Source organism: Manis pentadactyla, chromosome 3 (genome assembly GCF_030020395.1).
Source record: "Manis pentadactyla isolate mManPen7 chromosome 3, mManPen7.hap1, whole genome shotgun sequence".
Classification (NCBI taxonomy): Eukaryota; Metazoa; Chordata; class Mammalia; order Pholidota; family Manidae; genus Manis; species Manis pentadactyla.
In genome coordinates, this window is record NC_080021.1 from 4,977,532 (window position 1) to 5,005,066 (window position 27,535).

At 48.5% G+C, this 27,535-nt stretch overlaps 2 protein-coding genes across 3 annotated transcripts; one reads left to right on the forward strand and one right to left on the reverse strand.

Moving 5' to 3' along the window:
• Positions 1 to 653: 653 nt before the first annotated feature.
• Positions 654 to 10,943, forward strand: ZNF623 (zinc finger protein 623). 2 transcript variants are annotated; one of them, XM_036921790.2, is made up of 3 exons: positions 667 to 788; positions 4,895 to 4,972; positions 7,067 to 10,943. In XM_036921790.2, exon 3 carries the CDS (start codon positions 7,142 to 7,144, stop codon positions 8,651 to 8,653), a length of 1,512 nt encoding a protein of 503 aa, XP_036777685.2. In that variant the 5' UTR covers positions 667 to 788; positions 4,895 to 4,972; positions 7,067 to 7,141; the 3' UTR covers positions 8,654 to 10,943. The 2 variants fall into 2 exon arrangements, with proteins under 2 accessions (XP_036777676.2, XP_036777685.2); XM_036921781.2 differs by lacking the exon at positions 4,895 to 4,972 and having other exon boundaries at positions 654 to 788.
• Positions 10,944 to 17,836: 6,893 nt separating this feature from the next.
• On the reverse strand, positions 17,837 to 25,772 carry CCDC166 (coiled-coil domain containing 166). Its single transcript, XM_036921765.2, has 2 exons — positions 23,194 to 25,772; positions 17,837 to 23,102 (listed from the first exon to the last, which is right to left on the reverse strand). The coding sequence occupies exons 1-2, from the start codon at positions 23,632 to 23,634 to the stop codon at positions 22,377 to 22,379; spliced, it is 1,167 nt and encodes a 388-aa protein (XP_036777660.2). The 5' UTR covers positions 23,635 to 25,772; the 3' UTR covers positions 17,837 to 22,376.
• Positions 25,773 to 27,535: the final 1,763 nt, after the last annotated feature.

Sequence of the window (27,535 nt, forward strand, 5' to 3'; positions counted from 1 at the left end):
CTAACCTGCGCACGTGGGGCACTACCCGTGAATACGTGGGTCTTTCCGAATTCCCCCTGAAGTTCAGTCACCCATCTGTTTTTGATAATTAGACACCTGCTCTTTCACCCGGGCTGTTGAGGAATAGGTAGGATTTCTCTTGACCGTCTCCGGAGGGACTTCCATACCCGTACAAGACAGGGAGAGCGCATGGTGACCTGACGTCTCTGCCTTCAGTTCTCGTTCGTGACAGATGTTAAAGGACCTGCCTTGCAGGGTTGTAGTGCGCGCTCCGAGGGGAGGCTGTGTGTCAGTGGCGCCTCAAATGTCGCCGTGCTCAGGCTATCACTGCCTCCCGTCTTACCTGCCCGTGACCCCGGGCGCGGGCATGAACTTCGACATGACCCCCAGAGAGGGCCGAGCCTGGTCACGGGACGCGGGCCTCCTGGGGTCTGAACGCGCCCCCGGTCCGCCCGGCTTTATGGCTCACTAAAGTTCTCGAAACCACCTACATTTAGCACACAGGCCGCGCTCCGGGCGTGCGAGGGCCCAGCGTGAAGTCCAGCTCACCAGGCGCAGCCGCTACCCACGTGCCCAAGTCCCCACGCCGGGCCTGAAGTCCACACCACAGAGAGGCTGCTCACCCCGGCGCGCCTAGAGCGGCACAGGAAGCTCCCCGGGCGGGGCCTCCGGCCGACTTCCGGCCGCGGGGTGCGGGCGGCCGTGCGCGCTTTGTTGGCCGGCCTGAGGGCGGGCGGCCGGCGGCTCCGAGTGCGGGCTCGCGCCGTCCTCTCGCCGCTGGGCGCCGGGTGAGTGGCGCGTCCCGGGCCGCGGGCGGGGGCCACAGGGTCCGCCGGGCGGGCGGGGTTCGAGGGCGCTGAGCGCGGCCTGCCCCCACGGGCGTCTGCAGCCTGGGCCTCGGTAAGCCCGTCTCCCGGCAGCCGTCTCGGCCGCCCTGCGGGACCGCAGTCCAGCCCCGGCCCTCAGCCTCTCTCCGTAAGGAACGTGTGGGTAAACACTCGCTTCCCGTCTCGGTTCCTTTCCCCGGCTCCGTAAGGCCACACACCCAAGTCCTAGAACCTCTAGGTTAAGCGTCTGTGTCGTGGATCTCAGGCCTGCTGGCTCCTCTGAGGTGGCCTGGGGGGTACACGTGAAGGTAGTACTGCAATTTTGCTCTAGGCCTGCCTCCACTCCCTGGAGCACGGGGATGCTCACCAGATGATGCGAGGAATGTGGCGGGGGTCTTGAGCCTCTGTGCTGGAGGAGATGAAGAGCAGGCACCTTCTGCCCTGGTGGGGGGTAGAGGTGGAGAGGGGTTGGCATGACCGTAATTCCCCCCAACCCTTGGGCCTGAAGAATTTCCGGCTGGGGACAGGTGCTGTGGCTGCACTGTGCTAGCCTTTCCTGAAGGTTTCCTTTCCCCTAGAAGTCTATCAGTTCCAGTGGTTGACTGCTGATGTCAGGGACGTTTTACCTCCTTGCACACCGGCTACATCATGGGCATGAGGTGCTTGGCCTGAGTAGCATGCCTGAGGTTTTCCAGGCGTGTTGGCTGGGGCTAGGCTTGAACTCAGGTCGTTTGTCTGTACAGCTCATGCTCAATGAGCGTCCTGCAGTATTCTATCTGCAGCATGTCTTTTCCCCAATGAACGCCAGAAATAGGTGCCTTTTGCCCATCTGGGATCTGAGAGATGCCTGTCTATTTAACAATATGCAGGGGATACTTTCCTTCCAATCCACCGAGATGGGACTACTGTCCCTATTGCAGGTATAGCATTATAATGAAATCTTAATACCAGCGATAAGTCCTGCATCCCTCTCATGGGAGATACAGAAGTTAGGGGAGGGCTTGCTAGGCTGTTCACAAGCCTATGCATGCAGCTGCAGCCTCTCCTAGAGTGATGGTGATGGATTCCTGATTCTTCTGGAAAGGTTTTAGAGATGACAGGGAGAGAGGGCAGGGCTGGGAAGACATTCATGAGTTGGGTTGGGGGTCAGGGAAAAGCAGCTGGCCCAGAACAGGAGGTGCCATCAAAGCAGTTCAAAGAGCTGTCAGGCATGTCCCATTGCTGCCTCAGGTCATGGGAGGTGATCCAGCTGAAAGGACACTGGGTTTGTTAAAAAGAAAGACCATTGCATCCTTGGGCAGAGTCGTGGGAGCAGGAACCAAGATGGCCTGGGGGTGGGGTGGAGAGGAGGAGACTACAGCTGGCAGCTGGTTTGGCCTTAAGAAAGACCCTCCTGAAGTTCTTGGATAGTTGAGGGGAATAGAAGAAAATAAGAAACAAGACACCTTATATAGTGTCTGGCACACATCACGGGCTCCGTTCCCTCTGTAACTGCAGTGTCAGGAGGACAGGTTGATGGCTGGCAGCCGTAGGGCAGGCACAGAGGCCCAGATTCTCAGGGAGCGTTAGTCTGTCTCATTTAGGTGCCCTGGTGCTCTCTTGTTATTACCAAGGCCAGATGGGAGCAACAGGCACCAAGGTTTGCCTGCTCACAGGCAGTACTAGGTTGCTGCAGCCCCTCCTTGGGGGCCTGCCCTGCCCACAGTCGTGGCTTGGTGGAACAGAGCCAAATGTACCCCTGTGTGGTAAGTTGGGTGCTGCACGTGTAGTTACTTTCCCAAAGCTTTCTTTGGGCTAATTCGTTCCACCTCTTTGCAGAGGAGAAAGGGTTGGGCAAGTGGGCACAGTACTTCAGGGAACAGCCTACCTCATGACACAGAAGTCCGGGCTCCCTCCAGCTCCTGACCCCTTCAGGGACTCAGTGAGCACCTGTAATGGTGACACCGTTCACAGAGCCAAGTACAATCATGTGGATGAACTTGAAGAATGCCAGGATATATTACACATGGAAAAGGTGGCAGATGGATGGGTATAGTGTGATCCCACCTGTGTTTTTGGAAATTTTGTGTCTGTAAGTAAATACACTGTATAATTGTATTTCAGTAAAGTGTGAATGAATATGTAACAGTGGTTATCTGTTGAATTGCTAGGGATTTTCATATCTATATTCTACATTTCTTTATTGTTTGAAATGTCATAATGTATTTTATGTTTTTAATCAATAAGAACTATAAAGATATAAAAGTAAAACAGCTTATAAAACTGACTAGTATGGTCCTGATTTCACAATACTGGTGTGGGAAAAGATCAGAGGAAAAATACTAACTGGTAATCTGAGTGGTGGGATTGAAGGTGATTTTCTTCTTTTAAGTTTTTCATTATTTCATTTTTCTCAGCATAATTTTCCTTTAAACCTTGAAAAAATAATTAGTTAAAAGTCATTTTCATAAGGTAGAGAAAGTTTTTTAAACCAAGTTAGGGTACCTTTAACTCAGAAAAATATTCTCAGTGAATGCCACCAGGCAGTCGTGCTAACTGCTATATCCCACATGGGGTGGGCTGCTGCTCCAGGGAGCTGTGCTGCCAAACTACTTAGTAAGCAGATCTCATGAATAGAAGAAGCTCCTCATGTGACCTGTTTCAGCTTCTCATTCTTAATGCCATGTATTGGTATGCAGACTCAGTTTTGCCATCTTCATAGGGAGCTTTGCATTTGAACAGATTGTTTATTAGTATTATTTAAGCCTGGGTTCAAGCTGCTGTAAGATTCAAAACTAGTGTTTCCAACAAGAAACCCGATTTCTCATTTTTCATCTCACAGGCAGGTAGGTGGCTCTGCCCTTTAAGGCCCTCCAGAAGTCTGGCTTCTCTGCTTCATTGGCATGTCCCTATGGGGTTGGGGAGAGCATGTGAGGACAGGCCTTGTGCACACATCCATCCCATTCCCATCTCATTGGCTGGATCTCTATCACAGGGTCACTCTGGACTTCAAGCACTCTAGGAAATGTAGCCATTTGGTGGATGGCCACATGCCCACTAAAATTTCAGATGGGGTTTTTATCACTTAAAGGAAGCAGGGGTGCTGGGCAGTCTTCAGTCTCTGCCACAGTTTACCCCACTGGCCGCTCTTCATTCCCTCAGGCTGTACTCAGTTACCACCTCTAGCCCAGAGCTGGGCTTTCTGGGTAGCATGCAGGTTTCTCCTCTAGGTGCCAGTGCAACTTCATGCAGTCACACTCTAAACTCAGACTAAGTCCTGGCCTCCCTGGATACCCTAACACCCAGCAGAAGAGAAGGATGACCACATAGACATGCCTACTCAGGGATGGGAAGAACCCCAAACCCACAGCAGTCACCGGTCCACACCTGCAGTGGTGCCCAGTGAAATTTGCAAAGGTGTTGTGAACTGGTGGCCACTAAAGAAAAGCAGTCCTAGGATCCATGACCCAGCAGAAATGAGGACCTCCCTGTACCAAAATAAAAGTACAGGAATGTTCATAGCAGCTTTATTCATAATAACCCCAAACTATAAACAACCAAAGTGTTCATGAACAGAAAAGTGGGAAAATAAACACAGATGACCCATAGACATAATGTTGAGCATAAACAGACATTTTGGGGGGCGATGAAATTGTTCTGGAATTAATTAGTGGTGATGCTTCATATTCTAAGAAACACTGAATTGTTCACTTTGAAATAGTTTTATAGTATGTGAATTATACTTCAATAAAAAAAAGACACAAAAGAGAACATGCTGTATGAGTCCATTTAAGTGAAATAAAGAAGTGGGCAGAATTCACCTTTAATAGTAGAGATGGTTACCATTGAAGGAGGAGACTTTGGGGTGACTGAAATGTTCTTTGTTTACCTAGTGGTGGTTACACGGGTGTGCATGAGTTCATCAAATGATATGCACTTTATGCAAGTCATAGCTCACACAGAAAGGAAAACATACTGAAGGGATGCTCTACTGTGTGTGTAGAGCATGTGTTACCTGGTCAGTCCACTCTGCTGCTGCTCCCCACCACCCACAGCTCTGTCCTCAGCTGCATTCTTGTTTTTGACAGCCACACTGGAAATGAGTTTTGGAGGGCATCCCTTTGTGGAACTGCAATCAGTATTCTTCCCACTGGTGCATGTTTGAAGTGAGAAGGAAGTGATTGTATGGAGCTCCATGGAAGCAGACTCAGCCGGGGAGAGCTCTCACGTGATGCATCTGTAAAGAATGCAGGACTCGGCATTGGGGTTGACACTGAGTCTTCAAATCCCAATGGAGCTCTGAGGCTGGAACTGTGTTTCAGAGTTGCCCCAGATGGAAGGAAGGGTACTCTAGGTTCCTGTTATCTGCCAGCCATTGGCTGGGGCATGGTAGGCCTCTCAGATGGGCCTCCAAGATTCTTGGTCCCCAATGTACACACACCTCCCAGTTGCCATGAAGGAATTTTGCAGATATAATTGAAGTCCCAAGTCATCAGACGTAAGGTGGGGAGGTTCTCCAGGTAGGCTTACCTAATCATGTGGACCCTTGGAAAGCACAGGGTTTTCTGCAGCTGGTAGCAGAAAAGGTCAGAGAGTTTCTACGAGCTGTTCCTGCTTGGAAGATAAGAGTGGCTCCTAAGAGCAAGGAGTAGCTTCCAGCCGACAGCCAGCCAGGAATCAGGGACAGTCCTACAATAGCAAGGAACTGAATTCTGGCAACAATCTGAGTTTGGAAACAGGTTTTCCCAGAGCTTCCAGGTGAGACGGCCTGGCTGACACCGTGCATGACCCTCAACAGGGGTACTAGTCATGCTGTGCTGTTTTCTGCTGCTAAATCTGTGGTAAATTGTTATGCATTGATGGATAACTAAGAGTGGGACCTTGGGTGAGGCAGACCTGCCTGAAGGCAGTTCACAGTGTGGGAATGCCAGACATGGAGAGAGGGCATCACTAAGCAGGGAAGCTGGGTATAGCACCCCAGGAACTGGAAGGTCAAATAACCAGGCTGAACAAGCTTCCCCAAAGTAAACACCCTTGTGTGATGCAGACCACCAGAACCCCAAGTCCCCTGGCACCTCCTACCAGTCTTCATATTCTCCCTGAAGATAATCACTGTCTCTTGGTTCTCCCACCATGGTTTGGTTTTGTCTGCTTTTGAATGTTATACAGATGGAATCACACAATATGAATTCTTGTGTGCCTGGCTGCTTTTGTTCTACATTCCATCTCTGAGATTCATCTTTGTTCTTGTGTGTGGCAGTCTGTTTCACTGCTATATATTATCCCTGGTGGGAGTACTCAATTTACCCGTCCTCTGTTGATCGATACCTGTATTTTGTTGCTGCTGTGAACATCCAGCTCTAGGCTTCTGCAGGGCAGGCTTGGTGTCATTGACTAGATGAGAGGGAAGGTTTTAGTGTAACAACTGGAGGTATTTGCCTTAGATTGGATCAAGGAGAGTTTGGCATGTGTAGGGAGGGCATGGTGTAGGTACAGACAGGTTGGTAGATGGGATGGGAAAAGGTGGATGTTCTTGTCTCATTGCTTCTATTTTCTCATTGAAATAGACAAGGGCATCAGCTGAGAGGGAGGTGGGAGTGATGGACATTTGAGAAGAGAGGAAAAGGCAGGAGATGTTCTTGTGGGAGAGTCAGGGAGTGTAGAGATCGCTGAGATCAGGGCCCCATTTAGCAAGGGGTTGTAAATGTAGAGAGAGCTTAGTCTGCATGGATGCAGACACTGATCATGAAGCAAACTGAATTTAACCTTAGTTGGGGTTCTCCTGTGCAAGTTTGATAGAGGAAGAAAAGGGCAGGGGGAGTTAGGATTAATATGCAAGAGAATGACCATAATATATAACCTCAATCTATATATTATGTAGACCTTAGAGCATGGGACCTAAGCTGTGTAAGGATGGGAAGGAGGACATAAGGGATGAGAGACAATGAAGAGGTGGTATTTGACAAGTTTGTGTTTCTTTGGAAATAGGTCTTGATTTTTGAATGGAGTCCAAACCATGTCCTTACCCAGTCTGTCCATCCAGCCAGTCTGTCCTCTGGAGTTGGATGTTTCAGATGGCACCCCAAAGACTTCCCAAGTGGTTGAGGCTGGTGTGGGGTAAGAGGCATGCTTTGGTGGCAGTGTGTTGGCCCAAAAGCATGTGCAGATGAAACTCTTTTCTCCTGCTCCTTGATATGTTTTTTATCCCATCGGGTTCCCTTCTGGAAGGAGAACGATGATCTTACTCTCTTTTATTTCAGATTCTGACATAGGAAGTGGTGACAAGAGGTGATGCTGGAAGCTGAGTCTTTGAGGATGGAAACCTACATAAGGCAATGTCAGAAACACTCATAGTGATGGAGCCCCCCACCCCTGAATCCAGGGAGATCCCTGAACCCATATTAGGGGGTCTTTTGGGAAACCCAGAAGGGCAGAGCCTACGGAGTTTTCCCTCTCAGGAGGGAGGTTTCAAGCAGATGACAGTCACCCATTGGAAGATCCAAACGGGAGAGTCAGCCCAGGTGGGTAGCAAATCAGGAGGAAGCCCACTTCTGAGCTCAAACCTCCTCATACTTCAGAGAGAGCTTATAGGAGGGGAAGCCGAGCAACATGAGACTTGCAGCAAAAGCTTCACATTTAATTCGGACCTAGTTAGACATGAGGTTTCTCATACTGGGGAAAAATCCTACAAATGTGATCGTTGTGGGAAAGGCTTCATCCAGAGCTCTCACCTTGCAGAGCACCAGAGAGTTCATGCTGGAGAAAGACTCTATGTGTGTAATGTGTGTGGGAAAGACTTCCTTCACTATGCAGGTCTTATTGAGCACCAGAGAGTTCATGTAGGGGAAAAGCCGTTCAAATGTGTTCAGTGTGGGAAAGCGTTCTGTCACAGCTCAGACCTAATTCGACACCAGCGAGTTCATACCCGGGAGAGACCTTTTGAATGCAAAGAATGTGGGAAAGGCTTCAGTCAGAGCTCATTACTTATTCGACATCAGAGAATTCACACAGGAGAAAGGCCCTATGAATGTAACGAGTGTGGAAAATCTTTCATTAGGAGCTCAAGCCTTATTCGACACTATCAGATCCACACAGAAGTGAAACAGTATGAATGTAAGGAGTGTGGGAAGGCTTTCCGTCATCGCTCAGACCTCATTGAACACCAGAGAATTCACACTGGAGAGAGACCCTTTGAATGTAATGAGTGTGGGAAAGCCTTTATTCGGAGTTCAAAGCTTATTCAGCATCAGCGGATCCACACAGGAGAAAGGCCTTATGTGTGCAATGAGTGTGGGAAGCGTTTCAGCCAGACATCAAACTTTACTCAGCATCAGAGAATTCACACTGGAGAGAAACTTTATGAATGTAATGAATGTGGGAAAGCTTTCTTTCTGAGTTCATACCTTATTCGACACCAGAAAATACACACTGGAGAGAGGGTATATGAATGTAAAGACTGTGGGAAAGCTTTTCTCCAGAAAGCCCATCTCACTGAACATCAGAAAATCCACACTGGCGATAGACCCTTTGAATGTAAGGACTGTGGGAAAGCTTTCATTCAGAGCTCCAAGCTTCTTCTACATCAGATTATTCACACTGGAGAAAAGCCCTATGTATGTAGTTATTGTGGGAAAGGCTTTATTCAGAGGTCAAACTTCCTTCAACACCAGAAAATTCATAATGAAGAGAAACTCTATGAATGTGGTCAGTATGGGAAAGATTTCAACTCAGCTCCAAACTTTAAAAATAATCAACGTGTTCACCAAGCAGAACTTCCCTTGAATAAGACCCCCATACATTTGGGTGAGAAGTCTGTAGGTCATGGGGAACATTCAGATAACTTATAATCATTCTCCAACTCAATGACAGTGTTTGGAAGTGAGTGGCATGAGTCCTCATTCACGTGGCTTTGGATGTGTCAGCATTTCCCAAAGTCACAGATGGGCTGCTTTAGGAGTAGGCTACTGCCCACCACTTAGCAGCATTGCCAGACTGCTGTCCCCCTCCTCGACTAGGAATGTGTGTCCTCAGGAGAGCCACATGACTGGACGGCTGACTTTGAGCTGGAACAATGTTGGGGAGGAACTAGGTCTCAAGGCTTCTATATTTTATTGCACAATGACAATTCACCCCTGAGCTAAACCCCTTTTACAGCAGAACTATGTATCTGATCTTATTCTTAAAACTTTGAGTATTATGTAGCAATTTTTGACCTATCAAAAAGGCAAGTTGGAAAGATACTTTCTTATTTTAAACCATAAGTTGGTTCCCTGTTGTCCTTAAGATAAATTCTAAACTCCCTGTCCTGTATCCTAAGGCCTTTTCCTCCCTGGAACCATGTCTCCCACCATTTAACTCTGCAACATAGTTGGCACTGCAGGAACACTGATTGACATCGTCACTTGTCCAAGCTTTTCATGCCCCTTTGCTTTTGTCCGTATTTGAATGCTCTCCTTTCCTCACCTGGCTGACTCATCATGAGTCAAGACCTGTCTGAGGCATCGTGTCAGGCTAAGCCAGCTACCCCTCTGTGCTTCTGTTGCTCTGCTCACCTCCATGACTGCACGTACTTTGATATGTCAAAATTATGTTTTTATATACTATCATTATTACACTTAATTCTCTAAGGACAATGATCAATCATTAATTTATGTGTCTCTGACATCTAGTGGAAGGCAGTAAAAAGCACACCCCAAATCTATGTGTAATTGGTACCTCTATTGCTTGTCCTTTCTATATTTTATTTTTAAAAACATCTTGGATATTTTTGTTGTTTTGTAATAGGATAATTACTGTTCTACTGGAAATATCTTCTGTTAGCCCTAGTGATGTTTTCTGCTCATACTTAGAAGTTGCAAGCAAAAGCCATCTAAGACTGGCACCCCTATTATTTATTGCCTGTAGAGCTCACCCATGACCACTTGCCTTCGGGGAGCATTGTCTTCATTTAGTTGTGTGTGTATATTTCTGAGTCACTCGGGGCACATGATTCCAGTGTACTACACAACTTTCTTCTGTTTTAATAGTTCTGTGATTGAACTCAACTTTTGTCATGTCCCCTGATCTCTCGCTCATTTTGTCATTTACTTGAAAAGTGTATTGCTCTATAAAGACCAGTTCTAAAAACTGGAAAAACAGATAAGTAAGACATCATCCATCCTGAAGTCATTCAAAGTCAAATGGGGAAGACAGATCAGTACAGAGTTAAATGTTGAAATTGAAGTATGTTCCAAGTCGTGTAGGAGCATAGGTAAGAAGGTGACTGATTTGACATAGAGGATCTGGCATGGCTTCACAGAAGAGGTCCACAGACATAAATAGGCATTTGTCAGCTAGAGAAGACAAGAGTGATCTGGGAGGGAATATGCAGAAACGGAGGTGTGGGAGGCTGTTTAGCAGAGCTGTTGAAAAGCAGGCAAGTTTTACTGCCCAGCGGATAGCAGTCTAGCAAAACTATTGTTGCCTCTGTATTCCTTGTATCTGAATGTTAACCAAAACAACTGGTTTCAAAATGACATATAGCAGTTTTTTTTTGCCCGTGAGAGCATATTTGAGTTCTTAACAAATTCCAGCAACCCTAGGAGCCTTCAGGGGGTAAATAATTTAAAAAAGACACGCAGTACTCCACCTTCTGGAACATTTACCATTATTAGAGGTATTTTACATGGTATAGGAGCAGATATCAGATCATTTTAGTCAACTTCATTGAGGTCCAATTTCCATACAGTAAAATACCTATTTTATGTGTACAGAGTTCTGAAAAATCTATACACCGTGTAACAACCATAAGAATCAAGAAAAATAACATTTCTATCATCCAAAAGCATTCCCTTTTGCCTTTTCCCAGCTAGCCCCCCCCAGCCCCAAGTAACCACTTCCTGTCAGTGTAGGTTAGTTTTGCTTATTCTAGGACTTTGTATAAATGGATTCATATAGTTTATAATCTTGTGTGTCTTAATTCTTTCACTTTGGCATGTTCTGAAAGCTCAAATTAGTTACATGTTTTAGTAGCTCTTTGCTGCATAGTGTTCCATTTTATGGAAAAGCCATCATTTGGTATTCATCTGTTGATAGAAATTTTGGTTTCCAGATTTGGTTCTTATGAATAAAACTGCTATGAGCACTTGTGTAAAAGTACTTAGTTGGATATGCCTCTTTATTTCTCATGGGTAAATGCCTAGAACTTTAATTGCTGGGTTGTAAGATGAGTGTGTTTTTAACTTTATAAGAAATTGCCAAAAGTTCTCCATTGTGGTTTTACCATTTAACATTCCTGCCATAGTGTGTCAGGGTTCTGATTGTTCCACATTCTTGCTGACGCTTAGTATTGTCATTCTCCTGAAATTTAATCCATGTTAATGGTATATAATGATGTCTCTGTGCTTCTATTATGTATTTGCTGCTGAGTGATGGTGTTGAGCATCTTCATCTGTGTGTTGCCAATCTATCACGTTTTGTGTTGTGTCTCTACACACCGTTTACCCATTTTTTAATTGGGTGGTTTCTCTTTTTTTTTTGTTGGTATCATTAATGTACAATTATGTGAACAACATTATGGTTACTAGACTCCCCTATTATCAAGTCCCCCCCACATACCCCATTACAGTCACTGTTCATCAGCGTAGTAAGATGCTATAGAATCATTACTTGTTTTCTCTGTATATACTGCCTTTCCCATGTGCCCCCCTGCTACATTATATGTGCTAGTTGTAATGCCCCTTAATCCCCTTCTCCCTCCCTTCCCACCCATCCTCCCCAGTCCCTTTCCCTTTGGTAACTGTTAGTCCATTCTTGGGTTCTGTGATTCCGCTGCTGTTTTATTCCTTCAGTTTTTCTTTATTCTTATACTCCACAGATGAGTGAAATCATTTGGTACTTGTCTTTCTCTGCTTGGCTTATTTCACTGAGCACAATACCCTCTAGCTCCATCCATGTTGTTGCAAATGGTAGGATTTGTTTTCTTCTTATGGCTGAATAATATTCCATTGTGTATATGTACCACATCTTCTTTATCCATTCATCTACTGATGGACACTTAGGTTGCTTCCATTTCTTGGCTATTGTAAATAGTGCTGCAATAAACACAGGGGTGCATATGGTCTTTTTCAAACTGGGCTGCTGCATTCTTAGGGTAAATTCCTAGGAGTGGAATTCCTGGGTCAAATGGTATGTCTATTTTGAGCTTTTTGAGGAACCTCCATACTGCTTTCCACAATAGTTTAACTAATTTACATTCCCACCAGCAGTGTAGGAGGGTTCCCCTTTCTCCACAACCGTGCCAACATTTGTTGTTTGTCTTTTGGATGGTGGTGATCCTTACTGGTGTGAGGTGATATCTCACTGTGGTTTTAATTTGCATTTCTCTGATGACTAGTGATGTGGAGCATCTTTTCATGTGTCGTTGGCCATCTGAATTTCTTCTTTGGAGAACTGTCTGTTCAGCTCCTCTGACCATTTTTTAACTGGATTATTTGCTTTTGGTTTGTTGAGGTGTGTGAGCTCTTTATATATTTTGGATGTCAATCCTTTATCAGATCTGTCATTTATGAATATATTCTCCCATACTGTAGGATGCCTTTTTGTTCTATTCCTTTGCTGTACAGAAGCTTTTCAGCTTGATGTAGTCCCACATGTTCATTTTTGCTTTTGTTTCCCTTGCCCGGGGCGATATGTTCATGAAGAAGTCGCTCGTGTTTATGTCCAAGAGATTTTTGCCTATGTTTTCTTGTAAGAGTTTTATGGTTTCATGACTTACTTTCAGGCCTTTGATCCATTTCGAGTTTACTTTTGTGTATGGGGTTAGACAATGATCCATTTTCATTCTCTTACATGTAGCTGTCCAGTTTTGCCAACACCAGATGTTGAAGAGGCTGTCATTTCCCCATTGCATGTCCATGGCTCCTTTATTGTATATTAATTGACCGTATATGTTTGGGTTAATATCTGGAGTATCTATTCTGTTCCACTGGTCTGTGGGTCTTTTCTTGTGCCAGTACCAAATTGTCTTAATTACTGTGGCTTTGTAGTAGAGCTTGAATTTGGGAAGTGAGATGCACCCTGCCTTATTCTTCCTTCTCAGGATTGCTTTGGCTATTCGGGGTCTTTTGTGGTTCCATATGAATTTTAAAACTATTTGTTCCAGTTCGTTGAAGAATGCTGTTGGTATTTTGATAGGGATTGCATTGAATCTGTAGATGATTGCTTTAGGCAGGATGGCCCTCTGCCCATTTTTTAATCAGGTTGTTTGCTTTTTGGTTGTTGAGGCACATGAGCTCTTTATATATTTTGGAAGTCAATCCCTTATTGGATATGTCATTTATGAATATATTCTCCCATACTGTAGGATGAAATGCTTTGTCCTTGTCCTTGATCTTTGACATTTTAATTATTATATGTCTTGGTGTTGTTCTCATTGGATCACTTGTATTGGGAGATGTGTGGACTTCCATGGCCTGAGGCACTATTTCTTTCCCCAGATTGGGGAAGTTTTCAGCAATTATTTCTTCAAAGACACTTTCTATCTGCTTTTCTCTCTCTTCTTCTTCTGGTACCCCTATAATGCGAATTTTGTTCCATTTGTATTGGTCACACAGTTCTCTTAATATTCTTTCATTTCTAGAGATCCTTTTACTTCTCTCTGCCTCAGCTTCTCTGTATTCCTGTTCTCTATTTTCTGTTCCATTTACTCCTTCCTCTACCTCATGTAATCTGCTTTTAAATCCCTCCATTGTTTGTTTCATTTCAGTTATCTCCCTCCTGAATTTGTCCCTTAGCTCTTGAATATTTTTCTGTAGCTTCATTAGCATACTTATGAGTTTTATTTTCAATTATTTTTCAGGAAGATTGGTGATTTCAGTCTCACTGAACCCTTTTTCTGGTGTTTGAGGGGTTTTGGATTGAACTAGGTTCTTCTGCCTTTTCATAATCGTGGAGCAATGGGAGTGGTTGCAAGTGAGCAACGTGGTGTCAGCTGGGAGGACAAAGTCCCTTTATGCTTCCTGGTCACAGTGCCTGTCTCCGCTGTCTGTGCCAGTTAACCATGCACAAGGAGCAGCCTCTGCATTGATCCCCTAAGCTGCTGTGGGCGGGGCAGCCCTCAGGGGGGCCTAGTGTGACGGGGGTGTCACAGGTGGGTGGTGCGTGTGTCTGCTGTGAGGAAAGCCCTTTCATGCTTACCGGTTGCTGTGCCTGTCTCAGCTGTCTGAGCCAGTTAACTGTGTGCCAGGAGCGGCCTCTGGGTTGATCCCCTAAGCTGCCATGGGCGGGGTGGCCCTCAGGATGGCTTAGGGTGATGAAAGGGTTCACCAGCAAGCAGTGCAGTTGTTTGCAGGAAGGGTAAAGCCCTTTTGTGCTTCTAGGTATTCATGCCTGTCTTTGGTGTCTGGGCCAGTTAGCCGCACGCAGGGAGAAGCCTCTGCATTAAGCTGTGTGGTTGCTGTAGGTGGGGCTGCCTTCCGGCTGGTCTGCAGCAATTGCATGGACAGCGGGTTTGTGCGCAGGTACTGGTGGGGAGCAAGGAGCAGCAGGCTGCTTATTGCGGTGGGGAACCTCAGGGCTACATTGCCAAGCAGGGGGATGGAGTGCCTGAAGCTCCTGCAAGCTCCCAACCTGCTGGACTGTGTGTGCTAGGCCAATTTTGTTCACCTCTTCCTTCTCCTAAACCCTTGGCCCTTTTGTAGCCTTCTGACTGTTGAGAAGTCTTTCAAAGTGTGTGCTTTTCTTTTGTCCCAGGGCAGCAGCAGGTTGTGGGAACCTGTTCGCAGTCTTAGTCTCTGACTTTGGTTTTCAGCCCCTCTGATCTCCAGAGTACCCAGCAGTGTGGGTTTGTGCTCCTGGGGTAGATTTCTAGGGCTGGGTGTTTAGCAGTCCCTGTGCTTCCACGCCCTCCCCACTCTGATTCTCTTCCTCACCGCTGGTGAGCTGGGGTGAGGGGAGTGCATGGGTCCCACTGGGTTGCAGCCTGTTTACCCTTTTCATGAGATGTTTGCTTCTCCCAGATGTAGACTGGCTCGTGCACTCTTAATTCTGGTCACTCTTTTAGAAATGGTTGTATTTGCTGCATTTTCAAAATATATGTGGTTTTGGGAGGAGATTTTCACCACAGTTCTCATGTCGCCATCTTTTTTCCCCAGCCAGGAATTTGCATCTTTTATAAAATGTTTTCTTAGGTACAATGTGTGTGTGTGTGTATTTTTCACACCACCACACAATTAACTGTGACACTGTCTTCCTGGATATGTATAGAATCAGATCCCACCAGTTAAGGGCACGGTCCCCAGTCTTAAGACACCAATCTCAAGTCCAGGTTATCACCTGTGCTTCTGACTGACCAGCTATACATCAGAAGATTCCACAACCTCCTCCTTAGGTTATTAATTTGCTAAAGCAGCTCACAGAACTCAGGAAAACATTTTATTTATTAGCTTACAAGTTTCTTATAAAAGGATACAACTCAGGAACAGCAGATGGAAGAGATGTATAGGGTAAGGTGTGGGGAAAGGATACAGATTCCATGATCTCTGAGTGTGCCACTCTCCCCAAATACCTGTGTTCACCAGCCTTGAAGTTCTCAACCCCGACCTTTTGGGTTTTCGTAGAGACTTCTTTCCACGGGTAAGATTGATGAAATCATTGGCCATCCGTGATTGGTTCAACCTCCAGCCCCTCCCCTTCCCAGTTCCTGGAGGTCAGGGTGGGTCTAAAAGTTCCAACCCTCTGGCATGGTTGGCTATCCTGGGAACTAGCTGCCCTCTGGTGTTAACCTAGGGGCTTTGCAAGTCACCTCACTGGCGTAAGCTCAGAAAGGGCTACTTCTGAGCTGTCACTCAGGAAATTCCAAGAGTTTTGAGTTCAGTACCAGGAACTAGGGATTTCTTATTATACACCATTAGGTATTTGATTTTTTTTCTTATTAACAGATCTTAAAGTTTTAATTTCATTTACCCAGTATTCACTGCTAGTAGAAATATAATAGGTTTTTATATCCTCTGGCCTTACTTAATTCACTCATTAGCTCTAGTTTTTGTTTGAAGATTCCTTAGGATTTTCCTATAAGGACTGTCTTGTCATTGGATAACAACTTTTACTTCATTCTAATCTTTATGGCTTTATTTCTTTTTCTTACTTTCTTGCACTGGCTTGGACCTGCAATAAAAGACAAGGAGAAGCAGTGAGAGCAGACAGCCTTGCTGTGCTCCTGGTCTTACAAGTATTGACTGGTGAGTGTGATGTTAGCTGCAGGTTTCCCATCAGTTGTGGAAGTTCTGTTCCTTGTTTGCTGGCAGTTTTTATCAGGGTAGGATATTGAATTTTAACAAATGCCTTTTCTGCATCTATGGAGGTGATAATTTCATCATAATGAGTTCTCCTTTATTCTATTAATGTGGGTAATTATGTAGATTCATTTTCTTTTTTTTAACAATAACTTTTTAATATTATCCAATGTCCAGCCCAGTGTTCAGATTTCTAGTTATCTCATGTATGTCATTAACAGGTTACTATTTATTTTTTCCTTGTTTGGTCTGTTTTGTTTCTTTGCTGATTTCAGATTAATTTTTTTGTATCATTAATATACAATTACATGAGCAATATTATGGTTACTAGATTCCCCCCATTATCAAGTCCCACCGCACACCCCATTACAGTCACTGTCCATCAGCATAGTAAGATGCTATAGAGTCACTACTTGTCTTCTCTGTGCTATACTGCCTTCCCCGTGCCCCCCTACACACATTATGTGTGCTAATCATAATATCGTAATGCCCCTTATTCCCCTTCTCCCTCCCTTCCCACCCAGTTTCCACCCAGTGCCTTTCCCTTTGGCAACTGTTAGTCCATTCTTGGGTTCTGTGATTCTGCTGCTGTTTTGTTCCTTCAGTTTTTGCTTTGCTCTTATGCTCCTCAGATGAGTGAGATCATTTGGTACTTGTCTTTCTCCACCTGGCTTATTTCACTGAGCATAATACCGTCTAGCTCCATCCATGTTGTTGCAAATGGTAGGATTTGTTTTCTTCTTATGGCTGAATAATACTCCGTTGTGTATATGTACCACATCTTCATCCATTCATCTACTGGTGGACATTTAGGTTGCATCCATTTCTTGGCTATTGTAAATAGTGCTGCGATAAACATAGGGGTACATATGTCCTTTTGAAACTGGGCTCCTGCATTCTTAGGGTAAATTCCTAGGAGTGGAATTCCTGGGTCAAATGGTATTTCTATTTTTAGTTTTTTGAGGAACCTCCATACTGCTTTCCACAGTGGTTGAACTTGTTTACATTCCCACCAGCAGTGCAGGAGGTTTCCCCTTTCTCCGCTTCCTCGCCAGCATTTATTGTTCCTGTTCTTTTCTATGTTGGCCATCCTAACTGGTGTGAGGTGATATCTCATTGTGGTTTTAATTTGCATTTCCCTGATAATTAGCAATGTGGAGCATCTTTAGATTCACTTTCTATATGCTGTTTTATTTGTTGTAAATGTTTTTGCCATGATTGCTTTTTCTTCTAATTTATGATGTGTTTCACTTCAAAGTTTTCACGTTAAATTTTCTATCTTGCATAATAATTTTCTTTTATATGCCTTGTGATTTTCTTTCTTGTTCAAAGCTTTCTATTCCTTGAGATTATAAAAGGCTTCCTCTACTTTAATAGTTTTTACTTTTTCAAAAAGATTAATAGACTTTGTACTTTTAGAGTACTTTTAGGTTTTACTGAAAAATTGCCCAGAATGTACAGAGTTCCCGTAGGCCCTCTCACCCCATTTCTCCTGTTAGTCACATTAGCCTGATGCATTTGTTACAGCGATGGGCTGCGTGGAAACGCTGTCATCACCTGCGGGCTCACTCCTGCTGTCCACCCCATGGGTTTGGGCACATGTATGACGTATGTCCACCATTACAGCATCATACACAGGCATTTCACTGCCCTGCAAACCCTCTGTGCTCTACCATCCACCCCTCCCTCCTCACCCCTGACCACCACTGATCCTTTCCCTGCCTCCAGGTTGCAGGCTGTGGATGGTCAGAGGTGGAGTCATGCAGTACGGAGCCTTTTCAGATTGGCTTCTTTCTCTTTGTGATGTGTATTTTAAGTTTCCTTCATGTCGTTTTGTGTCTGGGCAGCTCATTTCTTCTTAGAGCTGAATAGTATTCAACAGTCTGCATGGACCCCAGTTTATTAATCCACTCGGAAGCGCATCTTGGTTGCGTCTGAGCTTTGGCAATTATGAAAAAGCTGCTGTTAACATCCATGCGCAGGTGTTTGTGTGGGCAGAAGCTTTCATCTTTTTAGGGTCGGTGCCAAGGAGCACAGTTGCTGGATCTTATTGTGAGGGCATGTTAATTTTATTTAAAAAAACACCAAACTCTCTTCCAAAGTGGCTGTTCCTACTAGTCTGGATTTCCACCAGCAATGGATGAGAGCTCCTGCCACTCCAGATCCTCTCTGGATTTGGTGTCAGCATTTTGGACTTAAGCCATTCTAGTAGGTAGGTGTTTACTTTTTTTGAATGTTTGGATTCTTAGTCAAAAAGAATTTTCCAGACTGGCCTGCTGTGCAAAAGCCCCTTACTTGTTCCAGCATTCTTCCCCATGGCTCTTGCCCCAGGGCCAGGCCCCCCTGCACCAGCAGGCCCTTTGCAGAAGCACCACACATCCAGGTGGGCCCTAGGGCCAGGCCAAGGCAGGGAGGGCCAGGCAGGCTCCTTCCTGTCCACACAGCCTTCCTCTGCAGGTTGGGACACTCCTCCCACTCTCACCTCCGATGGCCTGCTCTGTCTTAAGGCTGCCCACTCCTCTGCTCTCTGCCCAGCTTGGCTCACTGAACCCCCCAGAGGCACTACCCTCACTGCACCCTCCAAGTTGCCTCCCCACTGTTCCTGGTGCCCAGTGTCCCTCCTGCCTCTGCTGATGTGTCTGGAAGCTGAAGAGGGTCAGTGACTCTTTTGGGAGAGAACAGAGCCTGGCTGCAGGTAGGCTTGGTCTGGACCCTTTTCTCTGGACTGGCCTGAAGATCCTGGGGAGGGGCTCCAGAGGGCAATGGGAAAGGCCCATGGAGCTCACCTGGAGAGCGATGGTTATTTGGGGCAGGAATTGAAGGGCAGTGGGCAGGTGTAAAGGGAACAGAGGAAGACAGGTGTCACAGTCTGAGGGGGGCCCAGACTGGAGTGTCCACTTGGGGCCATCAGCGCCCTCTGTTGCTGGGTGTCGCCCAGCCTCAAGGGCCTACAAGGCCATGATCTTCATCCCTATAACAACTCTCCTGGCAGCAGCTGGACAGGGCAGACCAGGGCTGTTTGAACAGCTTGTTTAGCGGGAGAAGCCAGAAAGCTGCACATGGATAAGGGACTATCAGAACGACCAGGACTATCAAAAGCCCAGCAGGATTTTAAAAGTAAACTTTGTAAAAGTTTTAAAAAGCATCACATACATAGAAATATGTCTCAGATGGTATATGTGCAAGTGGATGAAATTTCACAAAGTAAAAATGTCTAATTGGTGAGTAATCTTGTCAATAGGTTCTAAGCCAAGAAGGTATGGTAGAAATTTAAAGCATTCTTAGGGTTGGGAGGAGGGTAAAGATACTGTCTTCATAAACGATGAGCTTAAATGTACATGCTAATATTTCTCAATTGTTAGGAGATTTCCACTCAAGTAGAGAAACAAATGGAATGGGGGAAGGTTTCAACTGAAACATGAAAAGAGAGAAAGATAATACACAAAGTATAAACCAGTAAAAAGCCATCCTGCTATTAATACTGCATATCAATCAATATAAAATAACTACAATCTGTAGTTAAAAGACCAAGACTGTCATATTATATTCAAAAACATACAAACAATTTATACTGTTTCTATACTGAAATACAAAATTGATACTCATAGAAAGGGGTATGTAAGACACACCAAAAGCAAGCTGGAGCAGCCACATCAACATCAAACAGGATGTGGGCAGAAGTAAAGAACACTGCAGGTTGACAAAAGGTTGAATTCACAGAAAGAGTTAGTAGCTTTAATTTGTATACAACTAGTAATTGCTTCAAAATACATAAAGTAAAAGTGACAAAACTATTCACGGGAGCTATTTCATGGAAAGCAGTGACCTAGACTATAGAAACTGGGGGTGTGGAAAGAAGAGAGTTTAGTAGCATTTTAGTTGCCAGCAGTGCCTGGGAAGAGGAAGTAGAGAGTATGCTGCTGTTTATTAGCTTTGTAATCACCAAGAAACTCTTGGTTTAACCCTACAAATTAGGGGTTGAATAAAGTCCACGTTACATTTAGTGGAATTGTGTCTTCAGTCTCTGTTAATAACAATTTCCCCTCTCTATTTTTTCACTCTTTTCCATTTATTTTTTGGAAAAAAATACTAAGTCATTTGTCCTGTAGAGGATTTGGATGACTGCATACCAGCTGTGTATTTTAACATGTCCCTCTGTCCCCTGTATTTTGTATGTATCGGCAGTTAGATCTACAAGCTTGATTATATCAGTTTTGTTTCTAATCAAGAATGCTTTATAGGTTGCTCTGTGCTGATTCTATTGCTTCACACCAGGATGTACTTAATATCTCACTCTGAGTAAACTTAGAGTTTAGGTCAGCTGGATCCTCCATTATCCTTCTCAGTCCTTAGCAATCATGATATTGTTGAGTGTTTCTTTTGCATTTATTAGATGGAATTCTATACATAACTTTCCTTCACCAACAATTTATCCTGAAATATTGTTCATATTGGGAAAGACAGAACAGACATGTAATTATTTACCAATTTTAAAAAATAATGTGTTATATTAGCAACCTTCAAGATGACCAGTGGGGGTGGGTTTTTAGAGTATTTTAAACTCAATGGTTTTATGTGTTTGATGTGTACTGTCTTTGATTCAGTACAGTTCATCATTTCTTTATGCCTAAATTGTTGCTTTTTGGCCAATCAGAGCCCTTCACTTTTTCTACCCTGTCCTTCTGACAAATTTCTCTGGTGGCAACCTTGCTTTCTGTGACAAGATGTTCTAGAGTCATTCTGTATTATTTCTTTCCCCAAATCTCAAAGGAGCTCTAGTTCCATTTATAGAGAAATGGTTATAAGAACTTTTACTAGCTTGGGTTCCAAGTGACCTTTTCCAAGAGGATTTGTTGGCTGCTGCTCACGACTCAGAATTCCAACCAAGAACCAGAACATTTACACTAAATTTTGATGGGGGTTGTCCAGGCATACAGGTCACATGTGTTCAGACCCCAACCACTGAGTGAGGTGGGGCGGGGCTTCTGCCAACTCTGTGTGACTCACCCACACCATGCCCTGCCCTTGGTGACTGAGAGCTCTACGTTATGTGCGCTCTGCACTCCAGCCTCCACTACCTGGGCGTGTGTGGTCTTGGCCCACAGCAGGGTCTTCCCTGCACAGCCCGCGCTGCCTGCAAGTGCTGGCCACTCCAGCCAAGCTGTAGCCACCTCAAAGGCCAGGCCACCCCAAGGCTTCTCTCCAACTCACATCCAAAGACCCATCATTTAAGAAACCCTTCCCTCTGCTCTCAGGATGAAGTCCTTACCCCTCAGGCCAGCATGGAGGGTGCAGAGGTGGGAGGGTGCCTGGCCTCCCCAGAAAGCCACCCAACCTCCCGGATACGAACCACAACTGAGGGATGTCTTAATAAGCAGTGCATGCACATTGGGACAACTAAGTGGGATGCATGACCCAGGCAGAGGGGTGGTCAAAAAGACACCTTGGGACAGTTGACATTTTAATGTGAGCTAGGGATTAGCTAATACTATTCTCTCCACACTAAAGCTCCTGATTTGGGTCATTGTACTGCAGTAATGAAGAATGTCCTTGTGCTCAGCAAACACTAAAGATTTAGAGGTGAAGAGGGCGCCATGTTTCAAACCTAATCTCAAGTGGTTCAGGCAAAATGCAGACACAGCAAAGGGGCAGAATGCAAGATTCTGGTGATTCTCGGTAAATAGAATATGGGAGTTCCTGTACTATAACTGCAACTTTTCTCCAAGTTGGAAATTATACCAAAATTAAGAATCACCCAAGGTTCGCCCAGTATGTTAAACATAAAACCTCCGGTGGCTCCCCAGGGCACTGGAAACGAAGCCCACGCCCTCCGGGTGGCCCTCCTGCCCTCATCTCCCTCCGCGCTGGCCCTCAGGGCTACAACACATGGCTGCCCAGCTCTTCCCTGCACCGCCGGACTCCTTCCCTGCTCTTACATTGGTCTATGCCTGCCAGGTCCTTCTCCGCCACCAGACGCTTAGCCTTTGTGGGCCGCACACTGGTATGGCCGACTTCCTCTGCCCCTGCCAGAGTGGCCAAAGGTCAGCTGTGGAGTAGTAGAGGAATGCTGAATACCTCCACACACAGGGTGAAGGTGCAGCAAGCTACCGTTTAGCTTGGACACTGGAAGCGGGAATGAATGGCCCTCTGCTAGGCAGACATGCCAGAGCAGCGAAGCAGGTGGTACCCAGCAGCGTGAGAGAGTCACACCTTTATTAGCAATTGCATTCACCAAATGCGCAGTCCTGCACAACACTGTCTCCAGGCCCTGGTCTCACTGGCTTTCTTTCCAGTAGTTTCAGGCTCTCGCTGAGATGGCTTTGCCTACAGAGTCAGTGCCCACTTTCTCAGCAGAGGGAGTGGTATTCTGTGAGGCCGAACGCAATGAGGACCGCCCAGAGGCCCAGGAGCCCGGGCGGGATGCAGTCAAGGACCGGACCTGGGAGCCCGCGCACGATGGGGCCAACGACGGAACCCTCGAGCCCACTCGCGATGGGATGAATGGCTGACCCCGGGAGGCCACGCGCCATGAGTCCCGAGACTGGTTCCGGGAGGCCATGCACGATGGTCCTGTGGAGGAGGCCAAAGAACACGGGCGCGAGGCGGTCGGCGGAGGCGGCTGCCACAGTGGCGGACCACCAGGGCCTCGGCGCAGCCAGTCATGCACGCGCGCCAGGTCCCGCGTGTCCTCGTGCTCGCGCCGAAGCTGCTCACGCTGCTCCAGCAGCTGGCGCCTCGTGTTGTGCAGCAGCTGGGCTCCGCGGATCAGCCGTAACAGCTCCTGTCGCAGACGCCCATTGTCCGCCTTGATGGCCTGCGTGTGCGCGATGAGCGCGCCGGTCGCCTCCCGCTCCGCCCGCCGCGCCAGGGACTGAACGCGCTGGCGCGCCTCGCGCTCAAAGGCCGCCTTGTCCTCCAGGAAGCGTCGTTTCACGCGGTGGAGCAGCTGCGTGTGCTCCACGCGCATGTGCAGCAGCTCGCGCTCAAGCGCCCGGATACGGGCCAGCTGCTCCAGCTGCAGCTCCTGCGGCGGGGCCGCGAGTCAGCGCCCATCCCACCCGGCTCCGCGGCCAGCCCGCCCTCCTGCCGATCCGCCTCCGGGCACTCGCACTGGCCTGGTAGGGTTGCAGCTCCTGCACCTGCCGCGCCATCTGGGCCGCGCGTGCCTCCATCTCCAGCAGCTGCGCGCGCATCCCGTCCTCGCGCCCGCGGTAGAGTGACGCCAGCTGGTCTCGCTGCCGGTGGATCTGCGTCAGATCTACCCGGTTCTGCTCGTCCAGACGAACGATGGCGTTGGCGCTGCGCTGCGTGCGCGCGCTCACATAGCTGGCGAACAGCCGGTTCTCCTCGCTCAGGCGCAGCGCCTCGCTGTCCAGGAAGACGTTCTCCTGCAGCACCTGGTCCACACGCTCCTCGCATGCGTCCAGCTGCTCTGAGAGCAGCTTGTACTGGCGCTGCAGGTACTGTGGGCGCTCCGACAGCGGCGGCTCGGTACCTTTGCCCACAGCGCCGGGCCAGCGACCCAAGCTGGGCCCGCGCTTCTTCTTGGGAGCCATGGATTGGGGCCTGGGGCACAGGGATATGTGAGGGCACGGACCCCTGCCCGCTCCTCCCGCTGGGCTGTTCCCCTCCCCTGGCCCGAATGTACTAGAGGTGTGATATGTGTCTCAGGGTCACGAGATTGGAGGAGGCCGAGTCAGGGGTCGGGGGACTGTAGCCAACCTTTACTCATGGGCTCCTTCTGGACCTTGGTCGTCCATCGGGGTGCGTTCACCTTTAGTAATGGCATTCAGCCCACACGGTCTCCATGGAGACAGAACTTAGCCACACCCACCCGTTGCTACAGCAACCACACCCCCGCCCCGCCTCCATTCCCACTCCCTCGTCCAAAGTCAGTGCGTGACAGCCTCTGTGTACACCCTGCAGAGGTTGGACCTGAGACTGGTAGGACTTTGGCTCCCGGAGGACGATACAGGACTTGTTTCCGAATCCAGCAGACCTAGCAGCTGTCCAGTATCCTCCACTCTCCACATGGCAGGGCTGGCCTTTAGCTTTTTGTTCACCAGTGGGATCTTACCTCCAACGCCACTGTACGGGAAGAGGCTTTGCCAAGCCGCTGGCCTCCAGCCTTGAGCAAACCCCTACGTGTGAAATCTCCTTCTCTCTTGTCAGGATAGAACTTCCCCACAGCTTTTCATCTCTCCAGGGACTGCAGTTTTCTTGAAGCACCTCGTGATTTCTTTGCTTTTTCTGGAGGCCTCTGTGACAGTTACTGGGAAGGTTGAGTCCATTCGATGTCATCCATGTCCATTGTGTTTATTTCTGGGATGTCCTCTAAGCTCACAAGTATGGCACCTGTTCAACTCATCGCACCGACCTACACACAGTCTGCTTGTCTTCCCAGCTGGCCAGAATGGCTGGAGGGGACGTGGACCCATCCGGGATTTTGCTGTTCTTGTTTTTGCTGTTGACATTGTGGAAACATCATAGCCCCTCATTTAATTCCGTCTTGGCTACATATGTGAGCAGCTCTCCCAGCGCCTGGAGTTGCTGACTGGCTCCAGCCAGCCACCAGAGCACCCAGCCTCCATTCTGTCAGATGCCTTGGGAACCGGTGTGTCTGGACTACCTTTGATGTGCAACTTAAATCTACACCTATTTTGGTCCTACCATTTTATATTTGAGTTTCTGTCCAGTTCTATCCACATTTGCTGCAATATGGACAGATTCAATAATTGCTTGGCTTGATAACTGTGAGCAGCACAGTTTAGGAAACCACGTTTGTAGAAAGGCTTGTGTTGCAAACTATCTTAGGAGGTCGGTTCAAAGCCGTTGTAACTGGCTTATACACGGCTGGACATACTCTAGTTGGCTACATCTTCAGGAAAGGTGTGACAGAGGACCTTAAAATTAGAAACAATTTCCTCCGTGTAAAAATGTTTTGTAAATAAAAATACAATGATAGAAACTTCCAGACAACGCATAATCTCCGTTTGTTTTAAACAGTAAAATTTTAAAGAAACGTTGATTCATAAACTTCAAAAACACCACCTGTATGTAGGCCTTAAATAATACGGGCTTTTCATGTGAAATTGGTGCCTGATTTACAGCGAAAATTAGGCGTCACCAGCAGAAGAACCGGGCCCCGCCCCGCCGGCCGTCGGGGACTTTTCCTTCTAGCCCCCCTCCACGGCGTTTTCATGCCGGGGGCAGCCGCCCGCGCTCTCCACCTCAGCGCCCTCAGACCCGCCTTGTCCGCGCCACTGAGGCCAGAGGGGCGGAGGCCTACCCGCACGGCCGCTCTGCCCTCCTCAGTCTCGACCCTGGGCCGCACCGGGGCTCCGGGCCTCCCCTGTCCCCCCGGCTCCTGCGCCGCACACATCTGTCGCGGAAGCGTCCGCGTCGACCGAGGCCTTTTAATTTCTGTTGCGAGTTGAGGGACTCGGCAAGTAGGGGTTTTTCAGTCGTTTCGGCCTCTCGGATTTCTCAGATTGGTCCTCGCTTTACAGCTTATAAATGCCTCCTGCCAGGAGCGGCGCGCCGCTCGTTTTGTTCTCTGACTCCAGCTGCCTCGATGCGTGCTTCTCCCTAATTCTGCAGTCTCAGTGGAAGAGTTTCGGGAGCCGTGTGGGGAGCCCCAACCGCAGCCTCGGCCCCGCGGGGACCGCCTCCCAGCCGCGCGACACTGCCTGGCTTCCTGCCCGCCCCGCCCTCTCCCCGCCTTCCCCGGCCCGTCCGCCCGGCGCCCCGCCCGCGCTGGGCTCCGCCTCTGTCCCGGAGCGCTAGGGGCGGGGGCCGCGTCTCCTCCTCCGGGCGCGCTCCGCATCTCAGGCCCAGGGGCGCGGGGCCGTTTCCAGGAGCAGCCCCAGTCCCGGGGGAGAGCAGGGCGCCCGGCGGCAGGCGGGCCGAGATGACCCCAGGGCGCCTTCCCTCGGCGTGCGGGGGACAGCGTGTGTTTAGTGTCCGTCAGGTCCCGCCGCCCCCACTCGGAGGCTCGCGTGCACAGGTGCTGCCGCGGCTTCCTTCCCGCCCTCGGGGATCCCCTTCCTTCCGTGGAAGGGTGGAGTGTCTCCCTCCAGATGGGCCGGGCAGGCTATGAGGGGGTCACTCACCTCCCGGCCTGGACCCTGAGCTGGGAAGGCCCTGGGAGGAAGGCGCCCCAGCACTCCGCTCCGCCTCTGCCGAGGCCGCGGCTCCGCCCCACCCCCGCCTCTCCGCCAAAGCCCCGCCCGCAGCCGGCGCGCTCCGCTCGGGGCCTGCGTCCACCCGCCGGCTGCCGCAGAGCTGCCGGTCTGGCCTGTCCCTGCGGCCCCGTTCACCCCACTCCTCAGTTCACGCAGCTCCCCCAGGCTTCTCGAGTGTCCCCCCAACCCTGGCTGTCTCTCCTACTTTGGAGGCCCCCCCTCCTCATCTCCTGAGACTTGGGGTGAGCCCTCCTCCTCAGAATTAGCCAGTGGGGTCGGGCTGCGTGCCGGACCCTGCGGTGAGCAACTCCGCTCCAGTTCACAAATGGAGGTGCACAGTGACGTGTCCAACGACTCTTGGAAGCACCGTGGCTGTGACTTGAACCTTGGTGGGCTCTTCCCACGATGTCCACTGCCTCTTGCTGAGCCCTTTCCCCATCCCTGACCTGGGCCCTGAGGCAAGGGGCAGTGCTGACCAACTTTATCGAATCCCGATCCACGGCAGCCTGAAGCCAGCACATGACCAGTGCCCATGGCCCTTCCACCTGCCATGGCCAGCTGGAGTTGGTGGGTTAAGGTGATGCCAGAGACCCCGTCCTTAGAGCTCAGCCCTGGACAGAAGCCTGAAACCCACAGGGCCAGCCAGATGCTGAGCAGTGGTCAAAGGGATCAAGGGGCCTGATGGTAGGGATGCCCCAGCCCCACCCCAGTACCTTGTCCTTTGATCAGAAGCACGGTGCTGATGGTGATCACTATAGCAAAGGGGACAGCCGGCAGGAATGTGAGCGAGGCCTGTCGGTCCACTGTGTCCTCTGGCTGGGGTCAAGCCCTGGAGACCCCAGGCCTAGCTCTACTCTGGGCCCCCGGCAAGGCCTGAGTCTGTCCCCTTCCCTATATCCCAGTTTGTATGCTGCCCACAGGCCTGCCCACCTCCCCTTCTCTACCCCCATGCCACACTGAACTGGCTTTGGGCTGAGTGTTCAGCCAAGGATCCTTCCTCAAATGGCCTCCCCTACACAGCCAGGTACCTTGGAACAGGTGCCAGGTCCACACCAGGCTCACGGTCAGCCCCAGGTGGAACACCCAGATCCAAGCCACAATGTGCATCAGCTCCCACAGCCACTGCTGCCCCTGGAGGAAGCGCTCTGCCCTCCCTGGACATACCATAAAGTGTCCACCACGGCTGCATTGCCACTGACTTCCAAGGACCAAAGATAGGTGGAGCCGCATGAGCCTCGGTGCGCACATGGAGCTCATGTGGGCCTGGTGGGGC